The 24,107-nt window shown below is 38.9% G+C and overlaps 3 protein-coding genes across 5 annotated transcripts; 1 reads left to right on the top strand and 2 right to left on the bottom strand.

The window, feature by feature from the left end:
* Positions 1 to 818: 818 nt before the first annotated feature.
* On the bottom strand, positions 819 to 11,510 carry LOC103702234 (uncharacterized). Of its 2 annotated transcripts, none has more exons than XM_039124472.3 (8): positions 10,267 to 11,510; positions 9,301 to 9,377; positions 7,209 to 7,377; positions 6,585 to 6,673; positions 4,299 to 4,463; positions 4,048 to 4,125; positions 2,021 to 2,124; positions 819 to 1,275 (listed from the first exon to the last, which is right to left on the bottom strand). In XM_039124472.3, exons 1-8 carry the CDS (start codon positions 10,934 to 10,936, stop codon positions 1,170 to 1,172), a joined length of 1,458 nt encoding a protein of 485 aa, XP_038980400.2. In that variant the 5' UTR covers positions 10,937 to 11,510; the 3' UTR covers positions 819 to 1,169. The 2 variants fall into 2 exon arrangements, with proteins under 2 accessions (XP_038980400.2, XP_088558644.2); XM_088702518.2 differs by having other exon boundaries at positions 4,048 to 4,140; positions 10,267 to 11,372.
* Positions 11,511 to 17,654: 6,144 nt separating this feature from the next.
* Positions 17,655 to 18,684, top strand: LOC103702233 (uncharacterized). Its single transcript, XM_088702056.1, has 2 exons — positions 17,655 to 18,190; positions 18,297 to 18,684. The coding sequence occupies exons 1-2, from the start codon at positions 17,655 to 17,657 to the stop codon at positions 18,682 to 18,684; spliced, it is 924 nt and encodes a 307-aa protein (XP_088558182.1).
* Positions 18,685 to 19,295: 611 nt separating this feature from the next.
* On the bottom strand, positions 19,296 to 22,800 carry LOC103702165 (NADH dehydrogenase [ubiquinone] 1 alpha subcomplex subunit 1). Of its 2 annotated transcripts, none has more exons than XM_008784482.6 (3): positions 22,561 to 22,800; positions 22,354 to 22,461; positions 19,296 to 19,437 (listed from the first exon to the last, which is right to left on the bottom strand). In XM_008784482.6, exons 1-2 carry the CDS (start codon positions 22,669 to 22,671, stop codon positions 22,372 to 22,374), a joined length of 201 nt encoding a protein of 66 aa, XP_008782704.3. In that variant the 5' UTR covers positions 22,672 to 22,800; the 3' UTR covers positions 19,296 to 19,437; positions 22,354 to 22,371. The 2 variants fall into 2 exon arrangements, with proteins under 2 accessions (XP_008782704.3, XP_008782703.3); XM_008784481.6 differs by having other exon boundaries at positions 19,296 to 19,564; positions 22,561 to 22,799.
* Positions 22,801 to 24,107: the final 1,307 nt, after the last annotated feature.

Raw genomic sequence — 24,107 nt, 5'->3', positions numbered from 1 at the left:
GTTTGTAACTCCCCTATTTTGCGTTTCATTATAATTTACAAGTCATCAAATCAACATCTAACCATCCGCGTTTTTGCCACCTGAAATTGCCCAGTTCGGAGGCGTCAGATATGGGTAATTTTTCATTAATTAATTTAATTATTTTCGCAGAAAGGCCCCCCCCATATTTAAATACCTGAAAAGGCTTTTGCCCCCGCCTCTGCTATAGTATGTGTATTCGGCATCGAACAAAACATATGCTTGTCTTGGTGGAAGAATTTGTTTCGACCGTTCAGAATCCATCTACGCGAATTCATGCTAATAACGGGCTCTGTGGGGGAACCCCCTGGCACCTTCCCTTTATTGTTTGTAACCCACTAGAGGAGAGATTAAAATCAGTTTTGACAGTTTAGTTGAACCTGCTACGGTTGGAACCAGATTTGCTAGAGATAGTAGTCATGGGAGAATCTTGTTGGTTGGCAGCATCCCACTTCATAATCGTACCAGCATTATCGTACTAGTCGAACTCTCGGCTGCCTGCGTGGGCTGCCACTACACATTACCATACCTCAGTGCTTCCTGTGGCTCAAGATGCTCCAAGACCATCTTCGGCAGAATTGCCGGAGGCGTGGACTCCTATTGGTTACCCCGCGCCAACATCACCCACCACCGCAATTAGCCATGAGTGGGGCCCACCTGCTTGAACCACGCACGGTATAACATTTTAAAAACCACGCTTGGTGGAGTGCGCAAAAAGGGCAATGAAATGAGCTAATTAATGTTTGCGAATTTCCATGACCAAACCACCATCAGGCACCAACAAAATCTGTACAAGTTGATTTTAAGCATATATTGAAAAGATGCTCATATATTAAATAACTTTTCACACTCTAATATAAATTATATACTTATATATAATATCGTACTTCTCCATCTGTTCCGTTAAAATTTCCCAACAAGGGCCTATATAGATTGGTTACGGAAATATGAACAAAAAAGAAAGAAAGAAAGAGAGAAGAAAAGCAGCTGTCCCAGGTAATTCCAGTTAAGGCTTCCAGCAAAAACACGGGTGTGGATCTGGGTACATCGAACACGAGTCGTAATGGCAAAGCAGGGAAATGAGGTCATCCTACTCATTTCAGACCAGAGTTGGGATAGAGGTAAACAGTTTAGTTTGCTGCCAGCGTATTCTAGAACAACTGGAAAAACAGGCTCGTGGAACCATCACCAAACGAGCGAAGATCTGCTGGTTTCACCAACGCCCTGCACAATGGGCATGTGCGTTCTCTCTCAAACCTGCAAGAAGAATAAATAATTAAAGACACAGGTGCCAATATAATGTTTTTGCAAGATTACATGAAAGAGAGTGAAATCCTGAACTATGTACTAAATTGTGACTAAATTGAACTTCTGAAGGTGACTAGAAATTTCTAACAGTGTTGCCAAGGTATGTGCATATGAGATGGACATTGCTCCTCTCAAGAGGAAAGGGTATCTGCTCCTCCATCCAAAATCAACTATGGGGCACCCAAGTTAAAGATCCACATCACTGATGAGCTTAATATAGCAAACCTGGTTAGCTAATCAACTTAATGAGATTACCACGGCTTTTCGGTTATGCCTTAAAAATTGAAATGCAGTTGATCATACTAGCAATTAAGAACTGGGTGCCTGCCACAGTTTTTCTTGTCATGTTGCCAAATTGTAGGCATAAATACACAAAGCATGTAATACCACATTTTGGCATAGATTCACAGGATGTCCAGCAACGGAGCTCAATATTAATTTCGGTACAGTAACAGTTCATATAGAGCACTCAGTTCAATGAAAATTGGGGGAAGTTTATTTGGAATCTGTGGTGGCATTAGAAATAAAATGCATAAAGAAAGGCAAAGGCCTGGGGACATGTGCGTGCATGTGTGTGTGTGTGTGTGTGTGTGTGTGTGTGTGTGTGTGTGAGAGAGAGAGAGAGAGAGAGAGAGAGAGAGAGAGAGAGAATTGGACAAAGCAGAAAGGAAATGGTAGAGCTCAGATATGCTACCATTCAGAGACACAATCTTCACAGAATATGTGTTTACAGCGAAGCAGAATGGGAGCATGCATCTTCTCCTGGCAGATAGCACACAGATCACCGGCTGCAACAACCTGCATTAATTTCATCACATGTTAATGCATATCGCTAGTTCTCAAGTTCAAACCCAGAAGTCCCTCAACCCCCTAAAAACATCCAAGACAACAACAGCATCGACAACAACAATAATAATTAATCCTCCTCAACAGCAAGAACAGCTAAGCTGCAGCTCAGGGTTTTGCCAGCCAAGGTACAGAGAGGCTATAACTCCTTAATCAGTGATAAAATTTAATGAAATCTGAATTTTAGATTTTGATTCATTTCATAAGTTTTTACATTTTTTTATGATTGGCTCAATGATTATGATTATTCTGAAGTTCCAGTCGATAACAACACAAATATGATCTCTAGTATGAAAATTCCTTTTTTCCAAACTCTCAATTGGCAGATCTCTATCAAAAAACAAAACTAATCTCTAACATTCACAATGTTTTCAGGCCATCTTTGCAGCAAGAGTTCACTGGTCATCCATTTCTTCATTTCGATGCTTTTCATGATATTCAAGAATAATGAGTAGCAAAGTTATGAACATGACAGGTATGCAGGGGCAGTAATACAAACCTCTTCAATCTTACCATGTCCTCCTGACAGACAAACTAAACAAGCACTTGCTACCTAGTATGATGGATTAGACTGTTCATCGAAGCATATGGACAGCAAGCTAGGTACGATGCCAAGTACCGGCGCAACATGGCATGACATAGCGTGGTATGCATGATTCCATTCTAGTTTGGCGAGGGACTAGCACAAACTACCTCAATCCATGCATAAAATACTTTAGATAAAAGAATGGCAGGCATTTGCAGTCCACTTATTACTGTGTGCATGAGTTAAATGAGACCTATCCTCTTGATTTGGGAAGTATTAACAGTGTTTGCTCTTCGTAGGTGGCAAATAACCATTGTACCCCTAACTTCTCTGGGAAAGTGAGTTGCTCAAACATGAGTTAAGGGCCTAGCATGTTCACCTTTGAAGACACCACAGCTCACTTTTAAAAGACAGTAAAAATTCCTTGACATCCCTTAATGCATTGCATAGGTTTTCAATAGAAATCCCGGAACATATTAAACACTTTGATTTATTAATCTAAAATAACATGATATTTCTAGGAGAAAAAATAAGCAACAATACAATAACCAAAAAAGAGATCCGGAAATGCCAACAAGAGAATAAGTGCTTTAAGAGCATGTTTGCAACTTTTGGATTTGCATGGGTAAGAAAACTCCAAGGACATGTAGAATGGAAAAGGCGTGAGTATGATGGCCGACAGCTGTGGGTAGTTTGTTTGGTCAATATTTATGTTCTATGTTTTCTTTTCATCTATAGCAGGACATAGTTGCAAACTCTGAAGGGGGAAATCACCTTTTGAGTTACATAGATAACTGAAGCTGTTTTTTTTTTCAATCAACATTTGATGATACTTCAAAGTATTGCATCATTGGGCTATATAGAAAGGACACAGGCATGCTCATTGAGCATAGGAAGATCATGTTGGGGTAGATGTGGTAAGACAAAGGATAAAAGTGAAAAGAGTGCACCTAAATATGCTTTCAGTTGCATTGACAAGAGGACAAAATGACAGTATAATTTCAGGTAAGGTTTTCGTTTGCAACAACAAGAAGAGGAAGCTTGATGAGAGAGGGGCTCAGACTCAAGATAAACTGGTCCGAGTAGTATGAGATACAAGACAATGAAAACATGATTGAAAGCTAAGGAAATGGATTAGCATATCCTTAACTCAATGTTGCTCTTAGGGTATGTTTGGTTGCTTAGGAAAGGTTTTGGGGAACTGATGTTTTTGAAAAAGTTGAATTTTCCAGCTGTTTAGATGATGGGACAACTAAAATAGTGTAGACCAGAGTGGAAACTCTGTTCCAAAAACTCTGAAAAATGAAAAGGTTTTCCAAGGTAGAGTACAAGCAAATTCAACAGTTTACCTGTTCTGTTGTTGCATAAGACCCATAATGCACTTCTTTGCGTGACAATGCCTTCAGTGCCGCAAAGAATGACTGAACCTGCAAAATCACAGGCTAAATGAATGTAAAAAGAAATTCCCTCCTCATTTCTTTACTGGCTATGAAGGTGAAACCATGGCGTCATCCTGGAAACTTGGTTCAAAAGTTTGGAGAAGTAGAAAAAGATCTTTAAATTTCAACAGAAAAGAATAAAAACCAGAAAAAAAATATACCTTCTCAACAACTGATGTCAGCTTGAATGTAAGATAGAGCCCTGTGGTAAGAGATGAAAAGAGGCTACCATATTCTTTGTTTAGAAAGAATCGGTACCAAACTGGAGTTGGCAACAAAGCACGGTACAAAAGCAATAGATACTCCACAACTGTGAGCATCTGACCCTGAAATTTTTTTGAAGAAACCCAATCAATTTGCTTACCATCAACTGTTAAAAATTTTCAAAAACGAATCCAAATTATATTCAAATCGAACTTTCAGTAAAATAAAAATTCCAATTAGATAAAAAAAAAGGCAGAAAAATCACAATTTACAGGGTTTCCTATGCCATGGTCATTGACAAGCCTCTATCTAGATATCAGACTGGCAGAAAACAGTATTAAGCTCAGACCATGTCATTGAGATAAGAAAAATTCCGATTAGATAAAAAAGGATTCAGAATATTGGAAACAACAAGAATATAACAAGCTGAGCCCTGTTGTTCATGTATTATAGTAAACATGAAGGCTATTAATCCTTTCATTAGGAATTATACCTGTGGTCTGCATTTTTCCTTACCGGGGACAATTTTATTCAAATAAAAAATAGTCAACGGCATAAAGGATGATAGAGACAGTTATTATTATCTTGTTTATCTAAAGTGGTTGTGGTAACTTATTAAAGATTTTGAAATAACGCATCTTGGCACGCCTGTTTCAGTTTTCTTACTTTCTTAGATGCAAATAACAACTTGCCAATGGATCAATAATTGACTGTTGAGTAAGCAAGACCACATAGAGTCCCTTTTTTTGTGGACTACACTCAAAAATTATTATGTGAAATACACAGATCCAAGCAATCTTTTCTTTTATTTTGATGTTTTAGAGAGTAAAGATAACCATATAACAGGTGGGAGTGTCTAGCATGCCTACCTTTAATAGTATGTCATCTGAAAGTTGGTAAATGATAAAAGGCCACACTTTTCCAACATGATTGAGTCTTGGTAAAAGGGAATACTTCTATCAATTCCCACCCAAACAAAATGACTTTTTCTCAATATTCTTGCATGTGCCTATCATGATGAGTATTCATTGATGCATAATCAAGTACTTTTGCAAGTAAACAACATCTATAATCTGAACATCAAAAAATTGCAAACTATATTCTTAGAACCAGCTATTGCAGGGAGCCTAATTGGATAATATACATGAAGCATCCATGGAATAGATGCTCTGTATTATGGACTTAACCCACTCCAGATATCTAAATAAATGTGCTGTATATTTGCAGAAAATAAATCCCCAATACATTTCTTGAAGCTGTTGAAGGGAAAGAGTAAATATTTAACATTTCACAAGCAATAACAACAAAGATTTTCTAAATAAGATGTTTCAATGTGTTTCTTATACTCACGAAGGAGAATAACAGTCAGAACAAATTCCACATGTGGATGACAACGAGCTTCGTAAATATTTTTTAACATGAGGACGAGCCAGTCCACACTGGAAACTGTAATACAAGGTCGGCAGAAGTATGCAATTATTACCTCACACAAGGCATGAGCTTGTTTCCCTTTTCATTTAGATATACTAATTACTGTTACTCAAATTTTCCTATCCCTGTGGCTGCAGATACTCAGCTTAATATTTTTGTTATGGTAAGAATAAGAGGTTGGCTCCACTAGTTATCACCTAAAGAGCTTCCAATTCATCAAGGTTTACCATTACGACCTTTCAAGACTGCCTCCTAAACTAATATAGTCCAAGAATCAATCACAAAGTCGCAGCCATTTCTACTCTATATATACTAAACATTACAACCCAACCAAGTTATAGCAACCCTTGTTAAAACCCTTCCAAACCTTCGGATATGAAACACTAATACCACTCAACAACCTCAACTCTAGTTACCTTTCCATAACCAACACACCAACATATCTGACCCCAGATGCCAAACCAGACCAAGCTGACCAGCTGGACCAATCCTCTTAGTTCCTTGAAGAAACCACACGATATAAACTTATTGTACAAATATTGGCTAAATGGTTGAAATATGACAGCCTCCTGCAATTCTAACTACATTTATTGCCCTCAAATTAAATGAAAAGTTCATAAAAGTCCATTCTGGTGTCCATGCAAGCAAAGTATAACAGTTCTTATTTGCTCCATGATTCCATCTAATAACTACTCAAAATTGCCACTACTTAAATTTCAAGTTCACCATCTAAATCTCATAAGAAACTGCTTCAAACAATCCTAGAGACATTTAAATAAGTATAATTAGAGACATAAGAATAACAAGATTACCTGCTTACGATAGTTACGGCCCCTGCTGTTTTTGTAGTACATGAGCAGCACACACTTAACAACCATAGCTGCCTGGCGCACCATAGTATCTGGGAAGTTGCAACAAACAAGGAATCACATGAATGTAGCTAAACCACTAATAGGTGCAGTTATAAACTACTTGATCCTAAAATAGTAATCTTAAATTGTGAGACTGACAAGAAAGCAACAAACTTTAGAAAGAAGTTTTGATATAAAATGATATAATTCTTGTGTGTTCGGTTCAAATAATGTTTACAATGAATAGATAGCATATCTCTGCCAAACAAAGGCCAGTGTTTAAAACTTGCTGTTTCAAAACAGGAATCATCTAATCCAGACTGGATCGGTGAAATCCTAGTTAGAATGGATGAAGGCTCAGCCTTCAACAGAATTGGATTCAGATCAGGTATACCTGATTTATCTTGAAAGGATCAGTTGATCATTTCAATGAATAGATGATTTAACTTGGAAGCAACTAAAATCCGCAGGGCAATATCTAAATGTAAACTCAATTTTTTCGAGCCAATTTTATTCATGAAATATTTTCAGAAATCAAAACTATCAAAGCATGTAAATAGTCATTTATAACATTAAAGTACATACCGTTCACCATAATGATGAAAATTGCGTGCCAAAAAGGTGGTATTTCCTTTGGAGGAAGCATGACCAATGGGTACAGAATGTCATCATTCCTGTACCACCAATAGACTCCAAACACATGAATCACGAAAACTAATGTAATCCCAACAAGCACAGAGATTTTCCTCTCTCCCTGCAGAAAGCAACAAACAATAATAATGTGACATCTCATTACATAGGATAATTCATTTAGCATAATTTCATTAGTGCGTTATCCAGAAACAAGTAGTAGCTGGGTCCAAGCAAAGGAAAAAAAATGAGATATGTCAATGTCACCAAAAACATGCACTACACCATCTGACAAAAGCCTACACAACAGAGACCCAGTAACCCCGTAATCCTTTCCAGTCATAATGCATTTAAGTGATTTCTAAAAGCATCAGCCTTGAGTCGTAATAAGGAAGTGAGAAGCATTGGAATCATGGTTCGCTATACTGGCCCAAACCAGATGGCACGGAGCGTACCGTACCATACCAGTTCGGTACCGGTGCTCGGTACGGAATGCATACCGGCATTTGGTGCACCGAAAATATTTTGCACCGTACCAATATAGTACTAGTGTGGCACCGATATGGGGTATGATACTAAGAAGGCGAACCTTGATTAGAATACAAGCCAAAGACCAAGGGGCGTGACTTGGTGTTCTGTACAACAATGGCTGTAAACATTTGGTAAATAGTTGGGTGAAGTAGAACATACAGCAGTTAGATTCAAAAGTGTCAATGACTAGAGGAATGGTTCCTTGTGTGATCCATGGAGAATAATTGAGGATCCTAGAAGGATTTAGAAATGGCCATAGCTGTATTCCTTTCAAAAAGTCCCTCCAACCCTTTCCCTAGCCTAGAGAGGCAATTCTTCAGCATTGCTGAGTACCATATCCTTGGGTTTACACTCCCAGACCAGCTCATCCATAGCTACTGTTACCATAACTCCACTGACATCATTCTCAAGCCACTGCTTATTTCTTTCTCCAGTTGAAACTAGTTGATGATAAGCTTGTTCAGAAACAAAAAGAAATTAACCTGCAAGATTAAACCTACAGATTAAACCTTAATAGGGGTTTGTGCTTCCTAAAATGTCCAGAACTGTTCTCTCATTTTAATACCTGATACTGTCCCTTGCCTTCATATACTTCATAGAAACTTAGTTTAGCATAATAGGCGTGAAATTTGAGGATTGTAAGCTATGTTCATCATACCAACATTTCCCAACCTTCCTTTACCAAGGAATATGAGATATAAACAGATACGGTAGTGAATTTCTTTCTTTACATTTTTCTTAACTTCTTAGCCTTGCCTATGACATGGGGTTTAAATATCATCATCGCCACCAGTACCAAAGCCTTTTCCCATTAAATATGGGATCAACTACAAAGCATGACTGAGAGATGGAAAGGCTCCATAGATTGAACAGGTTATAAAACCAGTTAACTACTGACACGAACACTCTAGAAATTGGTGCCACATTTTGGGCCAGAGAAACTTTAGGCAAAAGAATGACTTGTATGAAAGGAGAAGACAACTTTTAATATAAAAAGCTGTGTTCGTTTCAAAGGCACAAATTAGCCGAAGAGCCAAATAAATGGCAGCCCAAAGGGGTTTGAATACTGATTCAAAATACAAGAGCTTCCTACAAAACCCAGGACCTCACTGGTTAATTGCCTAAAAGACGATCTTCATGGTATGAAAATATTCCAAAAGTAATGATGCACGAGAACTAGTTTTCATGCTTATAGGGTGGCCATATGGCTTCAGGAGAAGGGTGAGAGTATAATACCAGAGAAACATTTTGCTATGCCCAATAATTTATGATATCATTGCAAAGAGAGGAGAGAGCAAAGGGGACGGAGATCTTACATTGCTTTGTTTTGGTTTTTCTAGAAAAAGAAAATTTGGTTTAACCAGAAAACAAATCAGATATTCCTCTAGATAAACTGTTAAAGTTTATACAAGCACACTCAGAAAAATAATAGAATGGCATTTATAAAGTTGCAGAGGAGTGGAATTGGTACATATCTTTAACTGGAAAAGGAAATTTAACATCAAAGTTAACAAACCTTTAGAGCAGTCTGTTTCCGTAATATATCATTAGACTTGAACATCACAACAGCAATCCAAATCGTGACCAAGAAACCTGTAGGTCCGCTGGTGAAGGTTATAAATTTAAAAATAGGAACAGGAAAAAAAAGAATTAAAATTACATGCATATCACCATCATATGATGATTTGGAAGTGAAAAGATATCAAAATTTCCACGCACAGTAACCACTATAGTATAAGTAAAGCAGGATTAAGAAAGAGATGGTCGTCCCTTTATTGTAGCTCACAAACATCCACGCATATATAAGAAAGTGCATATTATAGCATCCAAGGAATAATAAAAGGCTACAGACAACTCAGAGTTAAACAATATTAAACATCCCGTCTTAATTGTAAAACAGACTATTTGTTCAAAAAAATGTTGATTTGAACAAATATATAAAAGAATAGTAAAAAAGTTTTACCATTTCAAAGTTGTGTCAAAATCTTAGTAGTTCTAAACAGGAGCAGCCGCAGAAGAGAATTTGAGACCAGGAAGTGGAGAAGCAGCAGATGTGTGAGAAGATAAGGGAGAAAAGCTTTCAGTGACAAGTCACCCCTTATCTCATATCAAGCATCACTAATAACCAGCTATATAAATTTGACAAAGCCCAGTAGTTTTTAAGCAATTCCACCATGAACCCAAAATTACCCAGTCCAATAATCCTGGAGAATTTTCCCAGAAGTTCAAGAGCATACCATCATAATTTGTTGAGATCATAAGCAGTGCATGTATCGACAACTTTATAGTGATGATAATGCATGCTTGGGGGGACATAAGAGTTTATACATTTAGTGAACGAACTCCTAAGATTATGCAAATTTAGCACCACTATGACATCAAAAACTACAATCTTCGTGCAACATATCCCAGAGATCTTTTTTGTGTAAATATAACTGAAAAGCTGCTTCTGAATTAAAAGCAAAGATTAAGAAACATATACCCTGAAAATGCTGTCTGATGAACACCACCAACAGAAGCAACGAGAATGGCAAAATCTGCTCAATCCATCTTGCAATCTGCTGCATGTCGTATCTTTGGTACGAAGAATCCCTGTTGCTACCTCCTGTAACGTTCGCCTCACCTTCCGTGCTCTGAGGACCAGCCGCAGAGATTGATGATGGAAGAGAAGAGGACGATGACGAAGTCACCTCTCCAACCCCACCATCACCTCCCTGCCTCTCAGAGACAGTCGGAATCGTCTCAGAACTAACACCATTACCACTGGAATTCCCCTCTCTACCCGGACCGACAGCCAGTGCTTGCGGCTGGCCGGAACCCGCCCTCAAAGTCTCCTGATCCCCGACGCCAATGATCCTTATCGAGACCTCACCATCGCCGCCAGTGCCTGCGACAGCAGGATCATCAAGCCGGCCGGAAACACGGTCTCGCAAGCCACTGCCGATCGCTCCACTGATCAAGCTCTCGTTCTCGTGGTGACTCGATCTCGGCCGTAAAATCCCAGAATACTCCAAAAGCGCGGACAGCGGCGCCTGGATGAAATTGGAGGCCGAGAAGTGAACTCCATACCGCCTCGAAGAACCTCCGCTGCCCCCACCGCTGCCGGCGCTCTGGCTCCTGTAAGGATCGGAGCTCCCGCCGGATGATTCCATCAATCGGAGCCCAAATCCGACCAAGAAACCCTCCAAAATTCTACGACGGCAGATTGGTCGGATACGAGGAACTCAACGCAGAGAAAGATCCAAAAATGGGAGCCGGAAACCCGAACCCAAGAAGAGAATCGTTTGTTCCGCCAGGTCGTAGTGAGAGAGATTGTAAGAAGAAGAAGAAGAGGAGGAGGAGGAGGAGGAGGAGTTGGAGCTCAGGGGAAAAATTTATTGCGAGGAACGAGCAGTTCTTGGGGCTAAAAATAAAGGGGCCGGAAAAGAAGATTCGCGATCTCTGGCTCTTGCTCCGTGATTTTGTCTCTGTAACATCTCTCTCCGCGGCTTTATGTTTTGATCTCTCCCTATCGCCCCCTCCTTTTTTTTTCTTTTATTCTTTCTCTATAAAAGATGGTGCTTCCTTTTCTACCTAATGGCTGACCATTTCCTTTTCCTTTCCTTTCTCACCGTATGAGGAGAGAGAGGGAACGTGAGACTCAAGACAACATAATTAATATGCACATTTATGGGATATTTCTGCTATCATTATGTATCTATGTTTCCTTACCATAAAAATAAAGACAATCATAAATCAAGCCTTAGATGGATATCCAATACCAGACGAGAAATTATTGCTTCCGCGCACGGCCCATTCATCCAACATATATCTCTATGAATTAGCGGCTATGATTGGCTGTATGTACGGCCAGGCAGCCTCGCTTATTTTATGAGACTGTTGATGTCGGTGGATTGGCCGACTCTCCTATAAATCAACCGTCTATAATCCACGAAAATTTTGAATTTGACAGCAGTATCTTTAAGAAGGGAGGCCGAGATGAAGTGGACTATGTGATTAAAGATCATGATTTTCGACTTATTGCAGTAGGAGAATGGCATATTTTTGATGAGTCTGTCAGTGGTACAGAGTTGAAAGCTGCATTGAAGGGTATTATAATTGTGAGAGCGGATTGTATCCATCTTGAAGGTGATGTAGCGACAGTGATCGACTCAGAAAAGTGTTGACAGACATCCGCTACTATAGGATATATGTGAGCTCATAGAAGGATCCGTAGCTTTTCGAGCCACTCATGTTTATCGGAAGGCGAACAATACTACTAACTAGGTTGCCTCCTTTGCTGCACACTATTCAGAAGAGTTCTATTGGAAGAATCTCGAGTCTACTTCTTCCCCTCTCAATCGACTTCTTCTTTTTAACTTTTATGGGTGTACTCCTGTACGTATGGTGTGAGTTACCGTTATATCAAAAAAAAATATAAGAAATTAGTTAAATATGTGTAAGTGGGTAAGATGCACCTAGTTTACAATTCCGCGGTAGATGGTTTCAAATTTGGCAAATTAATATATTTTCCTTTGTAATAAGTCAGTTGCATGTTGTGCATATTTGTGGTCATTGGTAGTTCCAATACCTCATGTTGTCAAAGTTTTAGTGTAATCTACTTGTAGGAATATTTCTCGAGGTTTTGGCTTTTGGAGTTTAACCTTGGATTATGATCCTTTTTTTCAGTGAATTATGATCCTTTTTAATTCAATCTTATAGATCATTTTTTTATGATTTAGGCTTGTCTATATATTGGAACTACCACATGTATATAGGAAATATATCTTGTGAGTAATCAACTGGTTTGAGGGATTTCTTCGCTCATTAAGGGTGTAGTTTACAATGCTCCAAATAAGCTTATAAACCTAGACATATGTATCTTACTCCAGATCTTAGAATTGGTCTCGAGGAGGACAAAACCAATTCAGTATAAAATATCACAAAAGATATTTCGATGTAGAGAATCAAAATGTTAGGAAAAAGGAAATGAATATTTCTATTACATCCCAAATAGCCTTATAAATTTTTGAGCAACAGCCTCACAAAACTATGCTGTTCAACGATATATCTTTCATATCTGTGCACTCTGTTTAAATGTATTTTAATTTCTTGTATATCGACAAAAGATGGACAAGTACTTTTACAAAGAAAGTGAGGGAGTATAAATATCTAGATTTAAATAGATTTTTTTTAATAGAATACCTGGGGCTAAGTAATTAAACTAGGAGTTACAACCATTTGGATAAACCCTAATTCATTGATCAAGGAAGATTAGCAGGGTTTTTATAACTCAAAAAAGGAGTCCCCACCAGTTTGAACAAAAATTATATAGGGTAGGCACCAGAGAAAGGAATATGGGACAAGCTTTCTATTTTGTCACGTTTTTTCTAATGCCCATCTTAAAGAAGAAATCCAAAGATTAGGAACTTTTCTTACTAGTAAAGTCACCAGTTCCATGATTAAAGAAACAAAGAACAAACGAAGAAAGAAAATTGCTCGCGACATCCTCTTGCTTCTTAATCAAGTCTCTCTATTCATTATTTTTCTTATCAAGCCATCTTTTCTGTTTGCAAGGTTTTCCTTCTCCATTCCGAGTCTCTTTATCCTCCTTCAAATCACTCTTTTTTTCGATATTTGCTACTGATGAACACCATATTCTGTAAACTGTATATCAATTTATCTTGAGTTGTATATTGGATCATTGCCGGGTGTATATTAAACATGCTTACAATATATATCAGAAAGTCGATAAATGTGTATCATCCTACCATGTAGTGTATACTGATGAATATGATATTTAAGACACTATGTATCAATTTGTTTGGAGATGTGTATTGGATTATTGGATGACTAATTTGTTAAGTATGTATTATCTGGTCGTGTATTGTATATAGTGAGCATTATAGTTTGAAAACTATGTATCGATATATTTAGAGATGTGTGCTGACTTTTTAGATGGTTCATTTATTTATCGTACATCATCCGGTCCTTGTTATTGTACTGATAAAATATATATGTTAAAAATAAGGAAGAAAGAAGATTCCAGTTTTTTTTTAATCACAAAGTTAGAAACTCTATTAATAAAAAAAGCTTTTGATCTTTAGATTGCTTATTTAAAGATCGGCAGCAGAAAAAAAACGGTGAAATAGAAAGTCCACCTGCTATGATTTTTGTTCCATCAGTTCAACGGAGCTTTGAGAGAGGTAGTAAATAATGTTCTCAGACCACAACTCGGTGACCGGTTCGCCAGTTTTCCGCTGCATGAATTACGGTATCCAAGGTACTGTTTTTGGCCGAAACTTGCGCAGGATGAAAGAAAACAGAGAAACAGAGAAGGGCTTTATTTTTCTCTGCCCTGAACTACTTGCTAATAAGTAATAGCTCCAAGTCAATGGTGCGATTGGACCTTACAAGCACTTTTGGAATCTTGCTACATGCTTCCTTACTTTGCAATGAACGGCTAAATGCCGGCAGGATATTTATCAATGGCCCAAGATAAAAATATTGTTTTAAGTATGTGCACATATAATTTAATCATCCATTGGGACCATTGCATGTAATGTATTCAAGAGAAAGCTCTCCGGATTACATGGTTCATTGGGTTCTAATGGACCATGGATTTCTCTAAGCTGCGGTGGTTCGAGACAAGCAACACGTCAATGGTCTTGATGCTCGCCTGAAAGGACCCATGAACTCAATATTTACGCGTGGGAGAGGGTGGAGGTCCTACTTCTCTTTTGGAACAAGTGAAGAATTCTGAGCTCTGAAATGTTTACCTCCTTTTTGGTCTTAGTAGGATTCAGAGTCCCAAGTCTTGACCTAACTTAACTTGTAGCTTGGGTGGTAGATACTTGTTGTCTATATTAGTGTTACAATCTGATTTTGTGGCATGTCATGTTAGGGATTGGACCCCGATATATCTCAGAACCGACCACAACTTGTACAAAGGGCCGGCCAATCAAATTCTGCCACGAAGCCTCTGAATTACCAACTAAAACCCATTATGTGGCAAGCCTAGAAGCGCGTGGTTGATTTTGAATTTCAAAAACTCACTCCAGTTGGCGACACCTTCGATTGAAATCTCGAGCGGCCTCTGAAATCACACCAGCCAAAAGGACAGGATGGAATCCACGTACGAAACACCCGTGCCTGATTCTCGGAACGTACAAAGGTTTGCCGATCTTAACTGACTCACATGCTTGAATTTTAGGGTAACAGGTGCTCATATGCGCCTATACAATCCACTCTTCAGAAAACTTTACAGGTAAGTGCTTGGGTGCTTTGACAGACCATTGAGAACATCTTTTGTTTCCTAAGTATCATCCTGACTTGGCATCGGAGGGTCCGCCGTTGGACACACTCTTGCAAGAAGACTTCTTCATTTTTGCTATTTCAGGTCGGAGCTCAGTCATGGACTAGGACCATGGATACAACCATCCACTCCGAGTTACAGCCTTGCACGGACCAAACAGCTCACCACCGAGTCCTCCAGTATCTCTTTTGCTCGATTCCTAGGGCAGGCCGGTCCTCAGTAGCAACAAACCTCCATCCTATGATTTTTCAATGCATTTTCTGCTGTGTAAGTCAAACGGACATGAAAAGCTATAGAAAATTGGTATATACCGAGATCAATTAATTTTCACTCGAAGTTGGAAAAAAAATTGCCTTATCGCATAATTCTTGAAATATATTTATCTGTCTATATTACTTTTTTTACAAATTAATTATCTTTCCACAATGTTCACGGATCATTCACTGATTCAAAACTCTCGCGATTTATTTACATGAAATACTTACAACTCAACTACAAAATGTTTCTTAGTGATTTCTCTTTCCTTCGTAGGAGAATGTTTTGTTGTTGATGATATTATCTGTCATCAACTCTCTCTATCTTATCTCTATGTAAATCTATAGTTGCTGGAATATGTCGCATTCCATTATAATTTTTTTAAGAGAGGAAAAGGGAGACCCATCCAATATTATAATTAGTTAGGTTGAGATGCTCTGTGGTGCACCATAGAGAATTAAATCTAAAATCTTCAGGTATTAGATTAAGGAGCACGGCCACTACGATGATACGTTGTTCACATTACAAGCATTACAATATTTGTATTTAAAAAATTTATATGTTTCAAATGCCTCCCAAACTTTCTTGGACTTTTATCTAACCTTGCAGTTCCCATCTCATCTGAGCCACTCTCCATTGTCAACGGAGAAAGATGACTGCAATCACTAGTTAGCAAATTTTCTATTGCGTGCTTTCGATATTGAGCAGCTGCTCCAATGGATGCTTTTGAGTATGATGAAAATGAGAACGAGATTTCCTCATCATTGGGTCATCTAGTTAGCTTCATTTTTTTCTCTCATTAAGCTGACGACAAACATAGGAGTTTTAATTTTTATTATCGGCGGTAGCATCAAATGCGGTATGCTATCTAAGTTGGAAGTGGTTGGATAATGTCATTTTGAACACCTTCGGTATGAGTTCTCACTAACTGCACATGCTCTAAAACCTATTCCTTCAGATGCTTGGTAGCCATTTTGAACATGACAATATGCATCTTAAGATATTGACAATCCACCTCATGGCAGGTTGGATAATTCAGAGTTTAATAGTTAATAAAAATTATTATTTTTGTTAGCTAGCAATAGCTAATCCACTTTCATCTATAGTTAATAGAAATCATGGCAGGTTGTCAGCTAGTAAAGCTTAATTTCATTTTATTTTTGTCGAATGCTGGATTCCTTCTTATTAATATGTTTGACATGCAACATGTAAAGGCCTAAATCGACTCCATTGCGAAACGAATTATATTGAAAAGAAAAGACCTATATAGGATGCTGCAAGATTGCAATGGAGAAAGATAGCTAAGCACAAAGAAAGTAGCTATTGATCCCATGGGAGTGTAGCACTCAGCTAGTAGCTGACTCAACTCAAAAGTAAATATGATCTCGGGAGGAAGCTGTTGTGATGCACAAATCAATTGCAGCTTATAAAAATTGGCATGTACCAGAGCAACATTATGTGCTTTGAGAGGGTGAGGTAGCAGTTTCTCTGAAGGGTCAGAGCTGTGAACTAGAAGAGCTACAAAATGGATGGCCAATATTTTTTTAAGATAAAGTTTACTTCATTACGTAAAAGAGCTGGCTGCATTCTAGAGCTGCAATGCAAGCTGATCTAATGGACCATCTAAATATCTAATAGATTGAACATGACCAGACAACCATTTTATTATTATTATTATTAGTTTTAATCTAGAGGACCATCAAGTGGACCAGACAACCAATTTTGCGACGGTGCATCTATAAGTTATTTGCAGAATCCAAACGTAACCTAACCATTTTTCAACTTAAATACTTCATAAGAAGGTAAAATAAATAAAGGCATCACAAAATGTCAACCGGCATTAGAAATTTAGAATAATTTCTGCTTTAAATAAAGGAGAAAAATCCATTCTATCCTTTCCGGGTTACAGTGGAGGAGGCCCAGTTTCCATCCCACTTATGGCCCCATGACAGCGAACCGTGATCGCATGGTCGTGATGGAGACTTCCCACAAGCCCTGGCACTCCCAAAACCCTCAAACGGTCCCTGATGGAATTCAGACGTTACGAGAAAGAGAACGAAGAAGCTAAAAGAAAATAAAAAAATGGCCAACTCCCGTTGGAATCGTGACCATTAAACCTTCTAAGATCCAACGCCAAGTAAATCCTGACAAAACAAAAAAACCACTGTATCGAAATCCTGACAGTTTGGGACTCCTCCCGAATCCAAGCTTTTATCTTTTTAGATATGGTAGTACTCAACATATATCTGAGTCCAAATCCTCCAAAGCATTGCTTCGGTGGAGCCTAACAAAGCAATGCTGGTATTTTAAGAAACCTAACAATGGAGTTCATTCAATGCTCCATGATCCTTCTCGCTGTCATCAGCCTTCTCTCCGGTCACCAGCTCAAAGCCCAGCCAGCCAACAGTTCACCAACCCCAGCCAGGGCCTTGGATTCCGTCCTCCAAGACTACGCCTACCGAGCTTTCGACCAACCCCACACCGGCGTCCCCTACGTCGGCATTGCGCCGTCGAACGTCTCCGGCGTTAAGATTGCTGTTTTGAGGCTCAGGAATGGAAGCTTTAGGAATAGAGGATTCAAGAGATACAAGGAGTTCGAGATCCCAAATGGAGTCATTGTCCAGCCTTACGTTCGAAGGCTTGCTTTGGTTTATCACAACTTGGGCAACCGGTCTTCAATCTATTGTTCTCTTCCACCAGGCTACAGCTATCTCACTTTTGTGATTGGATTTTTGGCTTACAATGCCGAGAACATTTCGGCCAGCAATCTGCCGGAGCTCGACCTCGTGGCATCGAAGTCGGCCATTTCCATCAGATTCAGTACTGCGAAGGCGGTGCCAAATGGAAGGACGGCTAGGTGTCTGGTTTAATTTAGATAGCTCGTTGGAGTATAGAGACTTGGTGGGGAGCAATCTTTGCTCGTACAGGCAGGGGCATTTCTCTATTGTTGTTAATTCTTGTAGAGTTGCTCCTTCTCCGGTGCCGAGCCGACGGTTGAGCTTCGAGGGAGGTAAGAGTGATGAATCTGTGGCATGGAAGATTATTGGAGCAGTGATGGGAGGTTTCATGGGGTTGGTTTCACTGACTTTCTTTGTGGCATTGGTGGAAAGTTACAGGCGGAGAAAGGTGGAACGGATGGAAAGCGACGCCGAGGTGGGGGAGGCATTGGAGATGGCACAGGTGGGGAGTGCTCGAGCGCCGGTGGCGATTGGGATGAGGACTCGGCCAGGGGGGCTTGAGGATGAGTATGTGCCTTTGATTCAGGGGTGGAGCATCATGAATTGGGCGTCTTTTGGAAGGGATAAGCCAGAGGATCTCGCAATCTTGAATCTATGCAGAGAACCATTGTAATGCCCATTACATCTTGGCATTTGATTTAATTTTGCACTCTATTTTTTTCTTCTAATTTTTGTTTATCATTTGTTTCAGCTTCATTCTTTGCAAAGGTTTCAGTGCAGAATGCCATGTAGCAAGAACTGATTCTTTTTTTTTTTTTTGATAGTTGGACATATGCTTTACATGCTTTACCTAGTTTCTGCTATATAAGCATTTATTCAGTGTTTTCTGGAAAATCCTTGGGATGTATATTCACTTGCAAGTAATTACAAGTGATTTTCAGCTATCAATCTTTTAACCAAATTAGTTTCTTAAAAAGGTTGTTATGTATTTAAAATTTCAAGGATCAAGTGCTCTGAAGCTTTGAATTGAAGCATAAGTACGGTGCATATTTTATGTGGCATTCTGATATGACTGAGATATGTTAGAATATTAGAGAACTGGGATGCTACCAGGCAAAGGCTTTAACAAAAGCATACATAAATGTGCAGCCATACCCCATAAACCAGACCATATCACAAACGCAAAGCCTACAGGATATACACATATGTAACTACAGATCTTACTTCTATTATCCTGAACATGCTTCCCAAGTGTGGACATTTTCAGAATTTAGAGATCAGAAATAAAACAAATTAAATCCATTCATTGTAGCCATAAACCAGTTCTTTCTCTTTATCTTGAAAAGAAAGGTCAGTACTCGATTAACAACATCTCGAACATCCAAACAAAGGTGTACAGATCTTGCATATCATATTTGAGAGGCTCCTGAAATGCATAAGGGACAAGGATATGAAAAAGAGATATGGTCCAAGAAACCGGAAAGCATATTGTCTCCAAGTTTCAAGGAACATTATTTCCAACAAAGATGACTGTTCCATCAATATGCCATAATCTGCACCAGAGGAACCAAATTTAAAAATGCCCAGCTATAGTTTTCAAATATCGATAGTATTTAAACACACAATAAATAACTGCAGTTTTCAACACCATGCAAATGAAAATTCACACTCCAAATGACTTGGACTTTTATGGTTACTATATTGTGACTGATTATGCATGAATTAAATAATTAATCGTATATATGAAGATCTAGATTGTGCATGGACATGTACAAGGCTGCATATAGTTGCAACTCACAAGAGGGCATGCCTTCTTAAACATGTAATACCATATTTGCTTAGACACATCATATTAGACCTGATGTATTTTTTTAATATATCATAAAAACCCTATAGGCTGTTATTTTGCATGGATATGATTGAATCTGTCTCATACCTTCCCAGGGGAATCTGTGAGTATAAAAAATCACAAACAACAACCAAAGCCACAAAATAAATGCTAAAGAGTGCAAAACCAATGTGCAACCATGAGTATACTTGTGGTGTATCCAGTGACCTCATGATGCATCCAGAGAAAAATGATGTAAACTTAAAAAAGAAAATAAGGTAAGTCGATAAGCGTCTGCAGGAATACTTGTGTGTATCTAATGCCAACACTAATCAATAAGAAAATCCACATTCTACCTTCAGTTTCTACTCTTACATATCCATCACAAAGTTAAGACTTCTCTCATCTGACACAGCGGTAGTTGCACCAATTGATCTGAACCTTCAATTTCAGAGTGTCATCAATCTATTCTAAAGGCTACGCCAAGTTGGAATAGTCACTGACTGCAACTTAACAACTTTCTTAAATACATTTTATTTTAAATAAGGTCAAGTATGTCTACTACGCATAGTAATTCAAGAAAGGCCATCGATGGGCAAGAGCTTAACCACCGCATGAGGACTCCGTATAGGTGCAAAATTTCCAAATAAATTCTCTCAGATGCACGAAGAAGGTTGTATCAAATTAGGAAATTCACTTCATTTTGAATCTTCTTGCCCATCTCGTGACAACTGGTCAAATGATGGGTCAGGATGAAACAAGGAATTTTCCCCTCAGAACATTGAGCCTCTGAATCCTTCTCCAGCTCTTTCTTGTTTATTAGTCCCTGAACATCATCTTATGAGCAGGAAGAACATCATCCACATATCAATGTTAGGGGATGGAATAGCTTAACTTAAAATCCTTAGCAAAGTTCTAGAATTGCATCAACCTTCAAAAATTCTCGTTGATTTCCTAAATTCTCCGAACCCTGCATTAACATCTGGAACATACAAGTTTCATCTAGAAAGCTAGTTTATGACTTCATCCAATCCAACCTGAAAAGGACATAACAACAATTTTTTTTCTCTTTTTTCCTTGATATCAGAACTTGGATAGGTTAACCCAATACAATTTATATTATACTTTTTTTATTTATTTTTTCTATTTTGCATATAGAACATAAAGATGGATAGATTAGTAACACCTTTTTGCTATTTCACTTGTTATAAAATTTTGTAGAATAGAACCTCCTGCTGCACATGATTTCTGGAAAATCCTTTGTCTACATTCGAAAAAAGGAGAGAATTGCCATGATTTGGATTAGCCTTACTTTTGTGGTATTACTTGACATTACAGCCATCCAACTAGAAATGATAAGATGAAAAAAATACCTTATGAGGAAATCTGCAACATCCAAAAATGAGGAAGAGAAATTTCCCTCGTTTTCAACCAATCCAAGTCTGATTTGGATGAGAGTAACAAATTATTCCAAGCATCATAGAAGAAATTACAGATCCTGCGCCACTCTTATACCTGGCCATGAATGGTAACAAGCAAGGATACCACTGAATTGAACACCCTCCCTTAATCCAAAAGGCCAAAATATGTACTCGCAATCCCATTAAACTACCAAGCATATCTACATGACCACCTCTCACTTCTACTCATTCAAAGTCATCACACTCAGCAGATATGATGGTTTACGACCATTATCTAACAAATGATTAAATCTCTTCTTCCATTCCCATGTTCCAGTGCATCACCCAACACAATCCTCCTCCTTGGCCACAAACTATTACATGGAAGCAAAGCCATCTTCTTCATGAGGACTTCCCACTGCTTTAATCTCCGTGTACATAGAAATGGACCAGATTGTATCATGAGGGAGTTTTCTAATGCCCTAACTCAAGATACTCCCATGAACATCTGCATGTGACCTTTTTAAGTTCTTCAGCCTTGTCAAACTATTCTCATTATCAATTACAAGATAGAGCCCAGCAATGTAGAATAAATCTTTCCACTACGAATATAGTTTATAACTTAGTCTAGATCATCCCTAATCATATATCGAAAATCCCTCAACAAATCACAAGAGCTTCTACTCAGAAAAAAAAAAGAAGAACCATGTGATCAACTTCAGCATGACATTTAACGATTCCAAAAACGAATATACTTGTGCATAGCGCAAACCAAATTTTTTGAGAAGAATAATGCCAAGCAACTTTATTAGAAATCAAAAGTAGTCGTGAATAAAAATAAGAAAATACAATGGAAGACAACAAATGGGATTATTACAAAGGGGAAAGAGGTCAGACAATTATCCACTCATCAATAACGACTAAACCCCAACATCAGGAGCGGTTTCCACCAACCAAACCCAGAATTTTCACATAAAAAACTCCATCAAACAGAACCTAATCTCAACATTCATCAAAACAAAACACGCCTCAACGATGCCCAGCCAATCCAAACCCTAATCCGAGAATTTTAATACCAATAAACCGATCAAGGAAATGACAGAAGATAACAAACCTATTGGCAGGAGCCGACCTAATTCCCGGCAGCGGAGTAGTGCTCCACGATCTTCCTGTCCCTCCTCTCCATAGCCACATCCCACATATCGTTCCCAATGTGCTTTGGCTGGATTTTTTTTAAAAATTCCAGTTAAAATAAAACAAAAATATATATATCCACAGATTAAAAGAAAAAACAAAGGTAAAAGAATGATATTGATCTAACTCTTCCATGAGCGGCTTTGTGGATGTAATACTGCGCGTTGCCCATCACGCAAAGCATTCCGGCGATGATTCCAAGAGGAAGAACGGCCTCCAACCAGAACAATTTCGCCATCTGATCTTAATTTTAGTCAAAACTTAGGGGGTCAAGCGAGAGAGATCCATCGACTGCAAGGAGTACGTCGTGGAAGGAGGAATAAGCCCTCGGTCTAAACGAGGGGTATACAGGTAAAATGTGAATCATATTGAGGGTTCTATATACACCCCCCCTATTGCTAAGGACACCCCCAAAAACCAAAAAAAAAATACCCAAACTAACTTTTAGTGTAATTACCATATTGCCCTTGAAATTTTCTCAGTACACCCCCCCTTCCTCCTCCTCCGTTTCGTTTTGAAAAGAAAAAAAAAACACCCCTCAAACCCCCCTTAAACCCCTCGATCCATTTACATTGTTTAGGCGATCTTTGAAGGAGATTTAAGCCCCATTCGAAGCATGGACAAGCAACTAGTGATTTGGGACGAAGAATCGGCCGCAAAGGTACGTGTTCCACCTTGTTTCGAATTTTTTTTTTTTCACGGTTCGTGCTCCGTTCGGCACTGGATCGCCGAACAAAAGGCTTCTGTTCGGCTGAACAGTGCCGAACAGAAGCCTTCTGTTCGGCAACCCTCAACCGAACTCTTCTGTTCGGCTGCACAGTGCCGAACAGAAGGCTTCTGTCCGGCACTGTGCAGCCGAACAGAAGGGTTCTGTCTGGCTCTGTGCAGCCGAACAGAATGCCGGCGACGAGAGGGAGAAGGGGGAACGGGGGGGTTTTGGGCGTTGGCGAGGTGCTTTGGGCGGAACAGTTCAAAGGGAGACGGAGGGGGTTTGGCCGCCGGCGAGGTGCTTGAGGCGAGGTTTTTTGGGCGGAAGGGAGAAGCCGGCGGGTGTTTTGGAGGGGAAGAGCGGGGTGGGGGGGTTTGGGGGGTGTAGAGAGCAATTTAGGTGAGGGGGTGGGGAGGGTGGGGGGTAATTTAGGAATTTTTAATTTTTTAGGGGTGTCCTTAGCAAATGGGGGGTGTAGAGAGTATTTAATTTTTTTTTAATTTTTGGGGGGTGTCCTGAGCAATAGGGGGGGGTGTATATAGAACCACCCTACTATTTGCGGTGGAATCAGGCATTGGGAAGTTGGTGCCACGTGGTTCCATAAGGGCTAGCGGAAATGCCACTTCAAGCACTCTTGAACAGATTTCCTTCGAAATCCAAAGTGACGTCCTACCTAGTGTCCTCCCGTTTGCTCGAAGCGACTGCAAGATTTTGTTTACAGATAGCCAAGATGGACGTGAGTGAAGGCTCCACGACAAAATAAATACATAAATAAATAAATAAATAATATTTTTTTAATTTATATTTATTATGTATCTATTAATCCATAAAATCTATGCTAATATCTAATTTAACTAACATCATTAGTAAGACTATTTATCTCACTTAAAAAACTAGGATTGCTTTTGAGAAAAAGAGGAAAATACATATTTTTTTATATTCTTGAATTATCATTGTCACTCGAA

This window comes from Phoenix dactylifera, chromosome 8 (assembly GCF_051530095.1).
Source record: "Phoenix dactylifera cultivar Ajwa chromosome 8, Ajwa_hap1_PhDact_Kaust_v1.1, whole genome shotgun sequence".
Classification (NCBI taxonomy): Eukaryota; Viridiplantae; Streptophyta; class Magnoliopsida; order Arecales; family Arecaceae; genus Phoenix; species Phoenix dactylifera.
This window is presented reverse-complemented; position numbering and strand designations above follow the sequence as displayed.